The sequence below is a fragment of the Embiotoca jacksoni genome, unplaced genomic scaffold (genome assembly GCF_022577435.1).
Source record: "Embiotoca jacksoni isolate LCO1_2020_lvr unplaced genomic scaffold, fEmbJac1.0.p SCAF_4, whole genome shotgun sequence".
Classification (NCBI taxonomy): Eukaryota; Metazoa; Chordata; class Actinopteri; family Embiotocidae; genus Embiotoca; species Embiotoca jacksoni.
Window position 1 is genome coordinate 1,096,675 of NW_027185392.1, and position 14,760 is coordinate 1,111,434.

General features: G+C 46.3%; 1 protein-coding gene across 3 annotated transcripts in view; it reads right to left on the reverse strand.

Moving 5' to 3' along the window:
* The window catches only part of LOC138209685 (SEC14-like protein 1), a 31,496-nt gene extending 18,823 nt beyond the window's left edge, over positions 1-12,673 (reverse strand). For 2 of the 3 annotated variants that reach the window (XM_069168439.1, XM_069168438.1), the window contains exons 1-2: positions 12,292-12,672; positions 10,237-10,326 (exon numbers count right to left, since the gene is read on the reverse strand). In XM_069168439.1, coding sequence (XP_069024540.1) covers positions 10,237-10,299 — 63 coding nt within the window. In that variant the 5' untranslated portion in view covers positions 10,300-10,326; positions 12,292-12,672. Of the gene's footprint in view, positions 1-10,236; positions 10,327-12,291 lie in introns of all 3 variants that reach the window. The other variant, XM_069168440.1, reaches the window with a different exon arrangement.
* Positions 12,674-14,760: the final 2,087 nt, after the last annotated feature.

Sequence of the window (14,760 nt, forward strand, 5' to 3'; positions counted from 1 at the left end):
AAACGACATTTGCTCATCAAGCCAATCCTGAAGGTGACGCCCGGGTCGATGTGATGGTGAGACGTAAATCCTCGACCCGTTGGCCTCCCCCCCGGGGGGGGGGGGGGGGGGGGGGGGGGGGGGGGACCGACGCTTATCAGGGAACGCTTCCTCGGTAGCGGTGTCACGTCTCTGGAGCTTATGAAAATGGTTGTGTAATAGAAAACGACGGCCGCTCAGAGGTCAGCTTTGGCTATTTTTATCAGGCCGGCTGGGGAAAATGGGAACATTTTGGTCGGGGTGGGGTGGGGGGGTTAAGATTAAGATAAGTGACGAGGACGGCTTACAGATGATGTCAAAACACACCGACGAACACAAAAAAAAAAAATAACCCGGAGGAGCGTCTGTGCTGCCTCGGAGGAAATTCACGAGGAGAAGGAGAAAGAACTGTTTGTTTAAGAAACGCTTGTAGGTTTTTTTTTTTTCTATTCATAGTGCGTACAACGTAAACTACGCCTGTATTTCCAAACAAACTTCCCGAGACACTAAAAACTTTCCTTCCGTCATTTCAGAGTCCCACGAAGGAGCCGACTGTCGGGCTACGAATATCGCAACAGAACCTGCCTTTGAGTGAGGCCCGCTGGCAGATGGGTGACGTCAGCTAGCCCGCGTTTGATGGCAAAAAAAAATCATTAGCCCACCGCCTCGGGCCACTCGGGAGGGGGGGGGGGGGGGGGGGGGGGGGGGGGGGGGGGGGGGGGGGACGTCATCATCCCAGGGGTCGAGGTCGGACACCGGACCCGTTCACATATTTAGCGCGTGCCGAGAATTAACTGGACCGGCTGCGTCGCGTCCGATTCGAGGATGCTGCCTAATGGACTGTCGGGGTTACGGGAACATTTTAAAGAGGGTTACCGGATTAGGGATCCGTCCCCGTCCCCGTCCCCGTCCCCCGGCTGTTACCGCACACCAGCACGAGGCCAAAGTTCAGTTCACGAGTTACAGCAGACACACATTTCAGAGAAATAAAAAGGTCCCCGAGAACTCGCTGGCGTTTTTTTAAATTTTTTTTTAAATTTTTTAAAGACTGTGAGGTAAGCGTAGGCGACGGAGAATGAGGTACGGAGCAATTATAAAATTCCTCCTGGCTTCATTTCAGAGAGCTATAAACTCAAACTGGGTCGTTAATAAGGACGGAAGGAGGAAAGTTCTGGAGGAGGTCGCTTATCCATTCTGGGTTTCGTCTGACTCGCGTGCGCACACACAGGGAAGTGTGGAAATACAAACACCAGTGTTGAGGTTACTTGGATATCTTTATCCATAATAACTGGCAGGGAGGGGTTGAGTATCAAGGGAATGAGTAATGATCAGGAAGAAGGAAGAACATTAGGTGGTTTACTCATGAAACTAAGACATGAGAAGGGATAATTCCTCATTCTGTAATTCCTTTCCTTGATTTGATTAAGACCGTTTCTCCAGAAACCTTTTTTTTTTTTTTTTTGCAACACAAAAACCAAAAGCCTCTGTGTTGGTTGTGATTTCGGCGCTTTCACCGGTAGTAATCTTTGTGACTGTGCCTTTAAGAATACTGAATATATAAGCTGTGTAGAGATGCAAATTTTTAAAGCTTCTTTTAAAACACTGAGCTTGTTTTTTTGTTGTTTTTTTCCCCCCCTCACAGTACATCCCAAGGAAATAAGGCATTTGAATAAACAAACACAAGCAATTTATTTAAACTTAACATTTTTCTGCACAGGCTGTCCTCATTCAACAAACAGCTAAACGAAAGAACAAAAATAATTCTCTGTAAGTTCACTTGAGGGAGGAACCAGTTCGAATATGATTAATTGAAACTATTGTACTCTGTATTTTAGAGCACGAGCAGGTTGGGCCGATTAGGTTATTATTATTTTTTTTTTTTTTAGCGAGACGGGTTTCGGCCTGACTCATGTTACCTTCCTTGTGAATGTATGCGTGCAGGCTCGGCGCTTGAACATGAGCCGAAGTAGGTGAAACCACTCTGGGGACAAATATCCTGCAGTGCACCAGGAGCTTCCACGTCCTCATTTTCCAAAGCTGGGCCAACCGGTTCAACAGCGTCGGCGCTTCTGACGCGACGTGGATGCCGTGCGTGCGGCCTCCTTGTGTTGACTCGGTGCTAATATTCCCCTGTTTGTACAGCGCTAAATGTAGTATTTGCTATTCTAAAAAGGAGTGAAATGAACAGGTCGCAGGATAAGGAGGAGGTTCGTCGCCGCATATCAAAAGTGCTCATAAACCGACGGAGACTAATTTCTTTCCCGGCAATCAGGTCAGAAACACTCCCCGGCTTTTAGGTGTAGATTAATGAGGAGTAGGAGGGAGAACAAGCTCTGGATTGAAGAGATATAACAATAGAGCCTTTGGTGTGTGTGTGTGTGTGTGTGTGTGTGTGTGTGTGTGTGTGTGTGTGTGTGTGTGTGTGTGTGTGTGTGTGTGTGTGTGTGCGTGCCATACCGCCCACTTCTCTAAGTGCCAGTGATCTCACTGCTACAGTGTGCATTGTAAATGGCAGCACGGCCTGGAACTACCAACATGGAGGGAGGAGGAAGAGGAGGATGAGGAGGGTGAGGAGGGGGTGGGTGGGGTACAATCTGCCAAGAACACAGACCTTTTATAAAGTCCCAAAATATTTTGGTGGGCCGAGCTACGTCCTGAACCGTGATGCTGGGTTTGTGCACGCATGATTGGGTGGGTGTGTGTGTGTGTGTGTGTGGGTGTGTGTGTGTGTGTGTGTGTGTGTGTGTGTGTGTGTGTGTGTGTGCGCGCAGCAGGGAATAGAGAGCAGCCGGACGGGCCATCTGTCAGCTATCAAAACAAAAAAAAAGGGTCCGCGCAAGTAAGACAATAGAAATGCTCAGATGTAGACGTTTCTGCCCGGCGTAAGGTCGAACGGAGACGTAACCGTGTCAAAAGGAAGCTCCGTCAGCTCATTTAAAGAAAAAAATTAATAAATAAATAATGGGTAAAAAAAATAAAAAAAAAAAAAAAAAAAAGATTCTGAGAAATCATTGTTAAGGGAGTCACAATATTATATTATCAAATCCTAATCCTGCGTGGAATCTGTTTATTCAGAAAAATGACAGCCTTAAAAAATCTTATTTTTGATCACCATGACGACTACATCTGTGAAACACGTACGCGACACGCACACTGCATATGTCAACCATCAACCTTTATAGCGTTACAGTTAAACGCCGGGGTGATGTTTCCCACAAATTATTTATTTTTGACGTTTTTCTGATGCTGCCATTCATGGTGCAAGAAAAGTGTTCGTAAAGGAAAGTGATTGTGAGCACAGCACGTCTTTCAAAAAAAAAACAAGAAATCAAGACGATCCGCTCCGGATTCGAACCGTTTGGGGAGTTGCAGGAAACTGGAGCGTCATTCACCCGCGGCTTTACAGTAAGGGAAAGAGAGAAGTGCTGGCGCATCATATTCACGGCTGCCGTCGCTCATTCAGCCCACGACTCATTCAGCTCTTCCGTTTCCTGAGATTGAACCTCTTAACGATTTCGGTAAACGCTGACGAGGCGTCTCGAGCGATTGATTTCTCCTCGGAAAGGTTGAGACGGCAGCGGGTGGATGTTGGAGAAAGACGACGGCGTCTACGGGAAGATGAGACGTTTCTGCCATTTTTTTTTTATTTTATTTTATTTTTTTTAATTTCTTTTCTTTTAATAACATTTTTAACACCCGAGCTTTGATAAACATTTTATCGAAATGCACGTTTCAGACCAAATCGGAAACACGCGTGGAGAGGCTTGTCGGAGTAAACCGTACACGCTGTCCTTGCGTCACGCGGCTGCCGCACAGTTCTGAGTCACTCTCCGCTGCCACACTGGAGGATGATTGGAGTACGAACACGCCAAAGGGTCATTGTGTAAGAGCATGTGCGCACACACATTCATCTGTGTCTCGCAGAAGGGAAGCAAGGGTGGGGGGGGGGGGGAGGGGGAGGGTGAGGGTGAGGGTGGGTGGGGGCTGCTCGGGCAGCAAACCCGCGACCTTGCAGCAGGAGAGGAGGGCGGATGAATGAACGTCACGGCGATCCGTGAATGAAATCGGGCTCCGGGGAATTTTTCCTCATAGGCTCTCCCGGAGTCACGTGGAGGGGGGTGGGGGGGCGGGGGGGGGCGGCCGCACCGCCTCCTCTGTGAATGTCGTTTGAGGATGCGGCACGGCGGACGATAAAGCTGCTCTTCATCGTAGCTCTTCATTGTTTTTGGCGAACGTCGTCTGGCGGAGTGAGTGAATTACACGCTGCAGGAAAAAAAAAAAAAAAAAACCTCCGACGGGCCGATTCAGCGGATGGAAACTCTGGATCAGAACAGACGGGCGGCGATGCCGGGGGGAAAAAAAAAAAGAGAAAAAGAAAAGCTCCTGATAAAAGCAAGCATTTCATTAAAGCAGGCTCTCGTACGTTTCTTTCTTGATGTCGTATCTCCCTCGTGAAAGGAAAGCGGCGTAATCAGGTTTCAGTCCTTTTGTCCGTGCCCTAATTTTTCAATGAAAAAGTGTCGGCGTGACATAAAATGATGAAACCGGCCCGGTTTCTCTGGCCGACGCGGAGGAGAACCTCTGCTTGTGTAAGTAGGTTCCCCTCGCATGCGAGCCCATTAGGTGACGAGGACACGGGCCGTCACAGCAGCTCAAAGACGGATTAAGACGACGGCAGTAAAGCCCAGGATGCTTCTGCGCCGCAGAACCGGGCTGCAAAAGGCTTACACCAGACCTGGCCCGTAAGTGGGTCAGGACGTGATGGGACGGGACGTCACTCTGGCAGGGATGAGCCGGGCCAGACGCAGAGAGAGAGACGGCAGGATCGGCCACGTTTAGAAACCTTTGGCGCGGCCGCACAAGACGATGTGTTGCAGAGTCGGCATTTGGAAAACCGACCCATATATTGAGAAGAACACAACAACGAAACACGTGCCGTCTTGACCCGCCGGGTTTTTGGTGCCGTCATCTAACCAACAAGTGAAACGAAACGGTGACCCGAGTAGATGTTTTTATTTCTGCTTCGAATGACGGGGGAGGTCAGGCCGACTCGAATATTCCCCCGTAGTCTCATCTCACCTGAACCCGTCGGCAGACGACACACGAACCGGTTTCTGAGAAACAGAAAACCAAACGCAGGAGCGAAGCAGGGCCGAGCAGCGAGGGCGGGAATCGGACGCGGAGCTGGTGATGTGTATTCACCTGGCGCGGAGCCGAGGATGCAGAAAGCACGGGAACAACGAGTTCAGAGATGAGCTGTCACGGGTGTCCGCCAGATCAGAAATCAGCTGATCCGGACGACTTTTGTTCAAATTGTGCCGCTCGTCCTGTTTTATTCATCCTCGGAAACATCTTGTACAAAATAAACCGAGCCAGACAATCAAACAACACGTTCACTGAAACGTTGTTTGCCTCGTCGACGAGCGTTTGGGGAGCAGCCAAGCGGCGACCAACCATCATGTGACCCGTCCGTTTTGTGAACTGCCATTTTTTTGAAGCTTTGACTTCGGTATTACAGCCGTCGCCATCTTGCCATCTTGCAGCCAGACGTGACCGTATTTGGACGAGCTGGGGAGGAGCGAGCGGCGGATCGAATTCCATCCGATTGGGAAGCCGCCAACGTATAGCAGGAACCTGGCTGCACCCTCGACCTGTCAATCAAACCAGACACGCCCCCCCCCCCCCCCCAAACATACCACTCTTTGAGGCCTAACATCTAAATAATTCTGAAATTATTTTCAGAACAACCACCAAAACACTGATCGGAAAATTGCGGATTAGAATCAAATCATATCGACTTGTGGGGGAAAAGAAAAAAAAAAATGGCTTGACTTTGTATTTCATGAGAGAAGTTGAATGAGAGTCTATGGAGCGAGAGAGAGTCGTTTGAGACGACCCCTAATGGCCCTCGGTGGTATCGCACTCCTGCATTGGCTTCAATTGTCATACCAGGAAGCTACGTCCCCTTTTATATACAGTCTATGCAAACAGCTCGTTTTACAGCAAACAACAGGTTCCAGTACACACATTTGTTTGTTTGTGTCTGAGAAGAAAATGTTTGCAGTGTAAACGTTCACCTTCGACGTCACTCAGAACAAACCGTGTCGGCCTCGCAGAGCGGTCAACACGGAAATTCAAAGAATCAGCAGTCGCACCGTTTTAGCCCGGAGGCTGCTGTATTTGCAGGAAAAGTTTAGCCTAATAAGTAGCTAGCACAGTCTGGGTCGCTCGGCCTCGCCGCCTCCTTCTCCTCCTCCCTTCGGTCCTCTCTTTATTCCTGCTCCGTTTTCTCATTTTTTTTGGGGGGGGGGGGGAATCATTTTATTTTCTGCTCTTTCGTTACTCGGCTGTATTTCTTTAACGCTTTTATGAGCACGATAAAAGCGAGAGCTTCATGACCGAAAAGGAAAAGTCCCCTGTCGTTGATGGTGCCTACCAGTCCAACGGGCATTCAAAGTAACGCCGCACATCCTGTTCCTTGCCCTTCGGGAACCCTTCGTGGGACCGGGGCAGGACCGGAGCGCTTTGTCCTCATGGATTAGCCACAGGCCCATACGTTTCCATGGAGCAGGACGGGCTAACAACAGGCTTGGATTCACTTAACACCCCCTCTCTCTGCAGAATGCATATTAAACTGGGAGCAGAGGGAGAGTCGCTGTGTTTTAAGCTCAACTCCGACAGCATCAGCTGGGTGGTTATTTACTATTCCACCCACCGCCTGTGTTTTTATTCCTCTCGTGAGCCACCGAAGGCATTCTTCATCTGTGGATGTGTTCTGGAAGCAGCCGTCCCTGCGGGCGTACAGCAACAAGCGAGCGGGGTATTGTGTTGGGCTTTTTGACATTTCCCCCGTGACTCCCCGAGGACAGACTTGAGGCTCCGAGACTGGACCGCTGCGATAACGGCAGCGACGACATTTCCTGTTATTGAGAAGCGGCTGCAGCAACAAGGGGGCCGCTTGTGGTTGAGGATGACTTTTTCAAATAACAAACTGCTGATGTGTTTCCTCTCTTCTCTGATATTCCGAACTCCACCACCAAAATAAATAAATACAAATTTTAAAAGCCCAACTTTGTGGAGCAACAAGGAGGCTCTCAAGATCAACACTAGCGCACGTTGATATTTTTCGTGCGGGTCAAACAAACCCAGTCAGCTGTTGCGGGCACAAAACTTTCAGACAGATGAGAGTGTAAACGAGTGAGGTAACTTTAAAGAAAAGGAAGTTCAGAGTCTCTTATTCGGGGACATACTGAAGTTGCTGTGGTGTTTTAGTCTGGTAGGTACATCGGCAGTATCTTGAAGTACATGTCAAGTCTAGTCTGGTCATGAATATTTGAATCATATCGGGCAGATCCACCGCTCGCTCCTCCCCCCCCAGCTCGTCCAAATATGGTCACGTCCTGCTCCAAACCGCTCCGAACTAGCAAAGATGGCGACGGAACAAAATCTGAACTGTAGGCTTCGTAACGGCCGTTAACAAACCGACGGGTGACTGCCGGTCACCGCTTGGAATAGTTCTTAATCATTATGGCTACACAATGCCCACAAATCCAATCAAAACAACTAAAGCGACAACACCCAACAATACACGAGATCCTATTAAGACTGATTTATTATTTAGGGTGGATTTATAATTGGGTAATTAGTTTTTTTACAAAACAAACCTAATGACCTCAGACATTGATAAAACAAAAGAAAAACAAATTCTCAAGCAGGTAGGTTATAAACTGCTGCAGTCAAAGCATCAAACTGAACTCTCAACTGCCAAGCTGTGAACAAGAGAGCCAAAACTGACAAAAAGCTGTCAACAAATGGAAAACACAGAGAACACCGTTCAAAGTGGGTACAATAACTGCTGCAGAACACAAACGGCCGAAGGGCCTCGGCGATCCAAGCGTGACTCATGCAACAGTACACCCCAGGGCACGGCAGTGTTAAGCCAGAGGTTGGAAAACCTTGATGGCACCCGTCGGTGAACAGGGTGGCTCCTCCGGGGTGCGGCGGCCGTATTTCATCCAGACTGCAGGAATGCATTTGAAAAAGGCTGCTGACGGAGGAATGTAGAGGCCCTGCAATTTAGCCTCAAATGAGCCAATTGGTATTTCAAAGAAGCGACAGTATCCGAACAGCGGAGTCAAGTGTAAAGGGAACACCGAATTCCTCAAAGCGAAATGTCAAATATAATCTGCCGGCCAGCAGACGAAAGGGAGAAGCTTCTGCTGGCAAATATTTCAGGAGCCTCAGACAGAGAGGGAGGAATAATAAAGCCCGAGTCCGACACAGCGACGCTCATAATTTTTGAAGCCACCCTGCATTATGCTGAGGCCTGCAGAATATATCGCCCTTATACACGCACACGCTTAAATGTACCCCTTGACACGTAGCAGCAGATCCTTGTGAGCGATGTTGTCAGTGTTTCACGGTAAGTTTCCCCACACACCCAGGGTGTTGCGTCGCTGCTGTGCTGCAGTGGCGACAGACCCGCTGTAGAGGAAGTGAGAGGTTTCACGGGGGGGGGGGGGGGTTTATGATAACGAGCCGGCAAGTGTTGTGACGCACCATTACTGCGGTGTCTGCAAAAACACTCGCTGCAGAGAGAAGTGGCAAGAAAGGACAAGGGAACCGAACTCCGCTTCAAAAGGACTCAAACGCGTCACTTTTCACTCGGTAACGACAGATTCTGAGCATTTTGTATTTTTCACCATTATGTCAACCAACACGTATTTTTCTGTCTCCACATTATCGGCTACTGCCCCCGTTTGTTTGTTTGTTCCCCCCCCCCCCACCAGTAAGCCTGTGCCGTGTACAAAAAGGCCACGAGGTCGGTCATCTCCAGTTTACAAATCAGGCAGGTCTGCCTTGCAATTATTATTGACGACACCCTCCTCACCCCCCTTTGGCTGCATGTGCAGACCCAGGTGTAGGTACCAGCCCCCTATTTATAGTCATCCGTTTGCCTGCTGCTCAATCCAGCCAGGGCTAAAGAGATTTAATCTTCCCTGCATCCTCCTTCGTGCCAGAACAGAAAGCTGATTTCCATTTAAAGAAAACGGCACCTGTTTGGAGCCCGGCCCACGAAAACCAACACAGGACGGGGTTGTTAGAGGGGAAGTAACACGACCAACTAACTTTCAGCGTTCATTTCCACGCAGGAATCAATCAGACAGATAAATCATCTTTAGACTGGTGAAGGGCTGAAAACTGACGGTTGTATAATCAGAGCGCGAGTCTGCCGGCATGCACCGATACCATATTACAGACAGAAACAGCAGCTGAGGTCAAAACACTGCCGAGTAAACCATCCATCCAACCGTGTGATTACAGTCCGGAGTGCAGTGTGATGCTTATTCTTAAACAATAAAACTCATCTCACTGAAATGAAACAGAGGTTTAAAAAATGGAGAAAAATGGATTCTGTCGTCGTTTTAAAAGGATCAGTGTCGTCATGACATTACACCAGGAAAAGACATTACAGGAGCTCGGAAGGTTTGCTGGCTGCTGGAGTATGTTGCCAGCTGACCTACTTTAATATATTTATATATGAACTTTACTTTAATATAGTTTACTTTACAAGTCAAAAATTTAGGGACGGAAAAACATAGGCTACCGAAAAGGGCATTTCAAAGTGCAAAAAGGAAGGTTAGGTTAGGGTAGGTTAGGTAGTTACTTTATTAATCCCCAAGGGGGGAAATTTTTTCGCTACAGCAGCATACAGGAAGCAATAAGATAATAAAGGTGCAAATCCTCCGTCTGTCCCTCGCTAAAAACCACCAATGCGAGGCTCTGAATTTTTTTACGCCGCAAATGGACCGCTCGTTCGACATAACGGCACGGCCGCGCCGTATATGCCAGACGCCGAGCGTGCACGTCTACAGCACAAGTGCGTCCACACCTCGGCGGGCAACGAACGGGTCTCAAACCTCCAGATGACAGGAAGCAGGAGGGAGTTGGGTCGTTTCAGAGAGACACGGATCGCGAGAGAGGCCGAAATAATTCTAAGAATGATCAGCTTCAAGTCTGCATGATTAAAGGCATTAGCAGCAGGACTGAGATCAGAAACAGCATTTTCACATGCGAGGTACATCATTTCACGACTACCTTCGGAGGGCGACCTTTGAAGCGCCCACCCGCCGGTATTGCGTAACTCTGCATCAAACGGCATGCGGTATTCATGTGGGAAGACGGCGGACTGCGAGCACAGGTAAAAAAGACACTTACCGCCATCACCAGCTCAAAGGGATGCTTGTACACCCGCACGGGCGACTGGTACTTCTGCACCATGATGGGGAATACAGCGACACCGACAACCTGAACAGAAAGGAGAACAAAACAATCAGAGAGAAGAAAAAAAACAATATCACCGGTGTTTTTTTTTTTAGAAAGAAAGCTGAGTTGTCACGATGCCTTTGATTCAGTCTTGGTGTGAAAGCCAGTTTAAGTGTGATCGTTTGTAATGTGTTTAAACAAAAATAAGGACAAATGAAAGTGTTTAAATAAGAGACAGACAGCTGCAGTTATGTTTTTAAATTGATTACATTCATATTTTTGATGTTATTCGTTCTGCCCAGGTGATTTTATTTCTTGTGTTTCTGTGGCTCTCAAGTTAAAAAAGACACGGAGCGACACGGGTGCGTGTTCATTGTCCATTTTATGAGATTGTCAAGGTGTCATGCCAAAGAATATTTTTGGCAGTCAGTTGTAAATGCTTCAGTTTTGGATCTTCACAGGAATCTGTAAGAGCAATCTTTTTTTTTTTTTAATATATAGATATATATATCTATATATTTATTAAAAATGCTGTCAGTCTGTGGATTAATTCGCTGCGTGATGAATGTTGTGACAAAGTCGTGACTACGCTTCTGCCGACATCACGGCATTAAAGCCGCATCTAAGCCTACAACAAGAGATTTGGTGGACGGTTAAGGAAAGGTGTGTTTTGGCTGACGGGTGGAATGACGCCAGGTGAACATCTGCGTGCATCTGTGTGTGTGTGTGTGTGTGTGTGTGTGTGTGTGTGTGTGTGTGTGTGTGTGTGTGTGTGTGTGTGACGGGCTGTGGAAGGGAGGTCTCCCGAGCCGTGGCCGAGGCGCTCGCTGATCAATGGATGCAGCATTTTCCCGCTCATTTATCACACAAGAGTACCACTGCAACGGCTACTCACTGCAAACTACTGGGGATACAACCGAGCTGAGTTTAGCTGCCGTCACAGCTACAAAAAAACAAAAACAACAACAAAAAAAAAAAAAAAAAGGCAGGCGCTGTTCATTCTTTTAAAATGTAAACAGCACATTACACGATGAGCAGGCTGAGACTTGAGAGTAGAAGATTAAATAAAAGTGCGGGGTTCGTGATTTCATGAACCAAACAAAGTGTGTATAAAAAAAAAAACAACAACAACCAGAAATTCTGTTTACTCCTGGGTGTTTAAAAGCAGAAGTACACGCCTTGCTCAGCGTGCTGCTACATGTCTGTAAACTCCTGCTCTGCTGAGATGGGAACACTTTCTGCAAAGGAAGGGTGTGAGCTGAAGTCCAAGCACACTACTTACAGAGGGGGGGGGGGAGGCAGACTAATAATAACCGGGGCAGGACACACACACACACACACACACACACACACACACACACACACACACACACAGTGTCCCTTCTCGGTCTAAACACCACGTATCTAAACAGCTAACTCGCATAGTTACCGTCATGCTTCACGGGATCTGCCAGCCACTTCAAAGACACATCAAAACAAGACGTTCAGTGTATTATTATTATTGTTATTATTATTATTATTATAATTAAGAGATTTCAGCGGACACTTTAGAAACACACCACTCAGCAGTCTTGTCTCTGTCCGGTCACATATACTCATGTCCAAACGAATCGTGGAGGGGAGGGGAGGGGGGGACTGTTTTTATGAGAGTGGACGTAATTGTCCCTTTTCTGTCTTGTCTTGTTTTGTTTTTTGGACACTTTTTCTCTCCTGGTTTGTTTTCAGTTTGTTTTGGTCGTTGCTTTTATGTCTTTAATAGGAAACGGTTGTAGCGGTGTTACTAGAAAATAAACGTTTCAAGTTTAAAAAAAATAAATAAAAAATAAAAATAAAAAAATAAATTCCTACTTTAGCTTCCATCAAGACCGGGCGGGCTAACTGAAACTAGCCCGCAAGCTAACGCTAACTTTAAAAAAAAAAATAAAAAAACAAAACAAAACAAAGAAAGACATTTCTGTCAACTTCACATAAATAAATAATAAAATAAATCTCGTAACTGGTGCTTACCGGTGATTCAGAGAGACACAGAAAGCCGGACTGGTTTCCGTCGGGTCAGACGTCGTTTGTTCTGAAGCGGCTCCCCGGGGGGCCTCTGTCCATTCCTGCCCCTCTCCTCCCTCCCCCCCCTTCGCTCCGCTCTGCTCTTCACTTCGCCGGGTGAGCTAACGGCTGTTAGCTTTTGACTGCGCTAAGCTGGCCATGTAGCCAGAGTTAGCCGACCGAGCTATTAAACCCCGCGCGGTGGGGGGGGGGGGGGGGGACGACAAAAACATCGGCAGCCGGATCTAGTGAGTAAATAAATATCCAGCGCGGTCCGATGTGTTCAATCGCGCCCGTGGCAGATGAAGTGTGGACGCAGGACGACGGTGTGCCTCTCTCTGGGTGCTCTCCTCCTCCTCCTCCTCTTCCTCCCCCCCCCCCCTCCTCTCCGCTTGTCGTCTTTGCGTGCCGCCGTTGCTCCTCCCCCTTTTTGTAAGCTCCGGTTTTTTTCCACCTCACCGTGCAGCAGCAGCCGTTCATAAAAACACGGCATCTGCTCCAGTCCAAGGACAAACTGCGGAGGACAGGCGCCTTCATTTGCAGTTGTATTTTGCAACTAGTTTTCGCTGCCGAAATAATATATATATATTAATATAAATTAATATCGTATGTTTGCAGTGCGGTGAAATGACACTATAGGCAAGTTTATTCATGCAGCACATTTCAACAACAAGGCAATTCAAAGTGCTTCACATAAAACCATTAAAAGCATCAAAACAGGAGGCAAAAAAAACAACATTAAAAACAGTGATTAAAACATTAAAAACAGTGATTAAAACATTAAAAAACAGTGATTAAAACATTAAGCAAGCTGTGCCGATGATTCACACATGAATCATCTGTTAACCACCAGCAAGGATGTGAGTAGTGAAAACTGTTCAGATCCTTCACTTACATGAAACTTACAATGCAGCAAAGTAAAAAAAAAAAAATAATACTCCATTACCAGGAAAAAAAATCCTGCACGAAAACTCATACGTGAGTAAAAGTATTTGCAGCAAAATGTTAAGTATTGCTGTAAAAGACAAACAGGCTGAAAAACTGCTGGTTTAATCTCGTTTGAAAGATTCTTGTATTATAACTTGTGTCAAATCTTCATGTTAAAATCTGCCAGATAAAATACATTGGCGGACACAATAAAGATATTTCCTGTTTAAACGTAGTACGGCGCATCAAAAAGTACCTCAAAATTGTACTTAAGTACAGTAGTTTTTTGCCTGAATAACAAGAAATAAAAGCCCAAATGCCCGTCTGGTTTGTCTCTGTTCAGGATGAGAGCGGGCTGTGCGTGTTTCTTTCCGCAGGAGTGTGTTTGGTTTCGTGCATCAGAAGTATGTGACCTTGGAGAAATGCCAAACCATCCAAGTACCTCGTGTAAACGGAGCCGGTTACACATCGTTTCAGGCCACAGGTGATCACTGCCGCTGCTGCTGGAATCTGATGCTGACACGTCTTGATCCGCTACACCATCTCTGTATGAGCTAATTTAGACACCTGAAATTCAAAACCTCTACAGCAATAAAACATGAATCAGGTGTTAATTGGGACGCTACAGGAAACCTTGCAGGTCTCTCTTCCCTTCTGTTGAATCATCTAAATTTCTTTTTTTTTTTTTTAAATTTCTTCTTTTTAAAGGAATTGTGTTTCTTTTTGTCCCTCCCTTTTTTTTTTTTTCCTGACAACTAATCGAGGTTCAGGCCAACCTTAATGCAAACTGAATTAAAGGTATGTAAACAAAGTTATGTTTTTGTTTGACACAAGGCATTATGGGTATCAATGACACCTCACAAACATTTTGAATCAATTCGCCTCATTATAAAACACTTCCAACACTGATTATGTATTGTTTACATGCATGTTTAAAGCTAGAACTTTCTGTTTTCTGGCCTGTTGGTGGTGCATTACATTTTCATGGCTCATTGTCGCCACCTGTTGGTCAGTGGAACAGCTTGAAACAATTGACAGGAACAATAGGAGTCCTTTGGCACAAGACAAAATGAAACGGGGACCTTTAACTCGATTTTTAGAGGAAAATGGAGGTCGCAGTGTGAAAAGGAGGTGCCTGAACACTACGCAGATGCAGAGATGTTTTGCACAACACATGTTGTTTACTGCAGCATGATGCAAATGAGAAGAACAAGAGCCTAAATAATGCAAACACTATGCAAAAAAACAACCTTAAAAACCTTCTAACACAGTACTTTGCAAGGAATTTAATAATGATTTATTTCTGCAGGCAATTCTGTTTTTATTTTATTTTACCAGTGTATTGCTGCCACTATGATAAAAAAAAAAAAAAAAAAAATTGCTGCAGTTTTGAGATGAGTAAGTCTTTCTTTTGTTTTTTCTCATTAAAGGTTTTTGTACATAATGGTTTTAAAAGGGAAATTAAAGGATTTGTGGCTACATATATAACACCTTGATTTTAATCTAAGG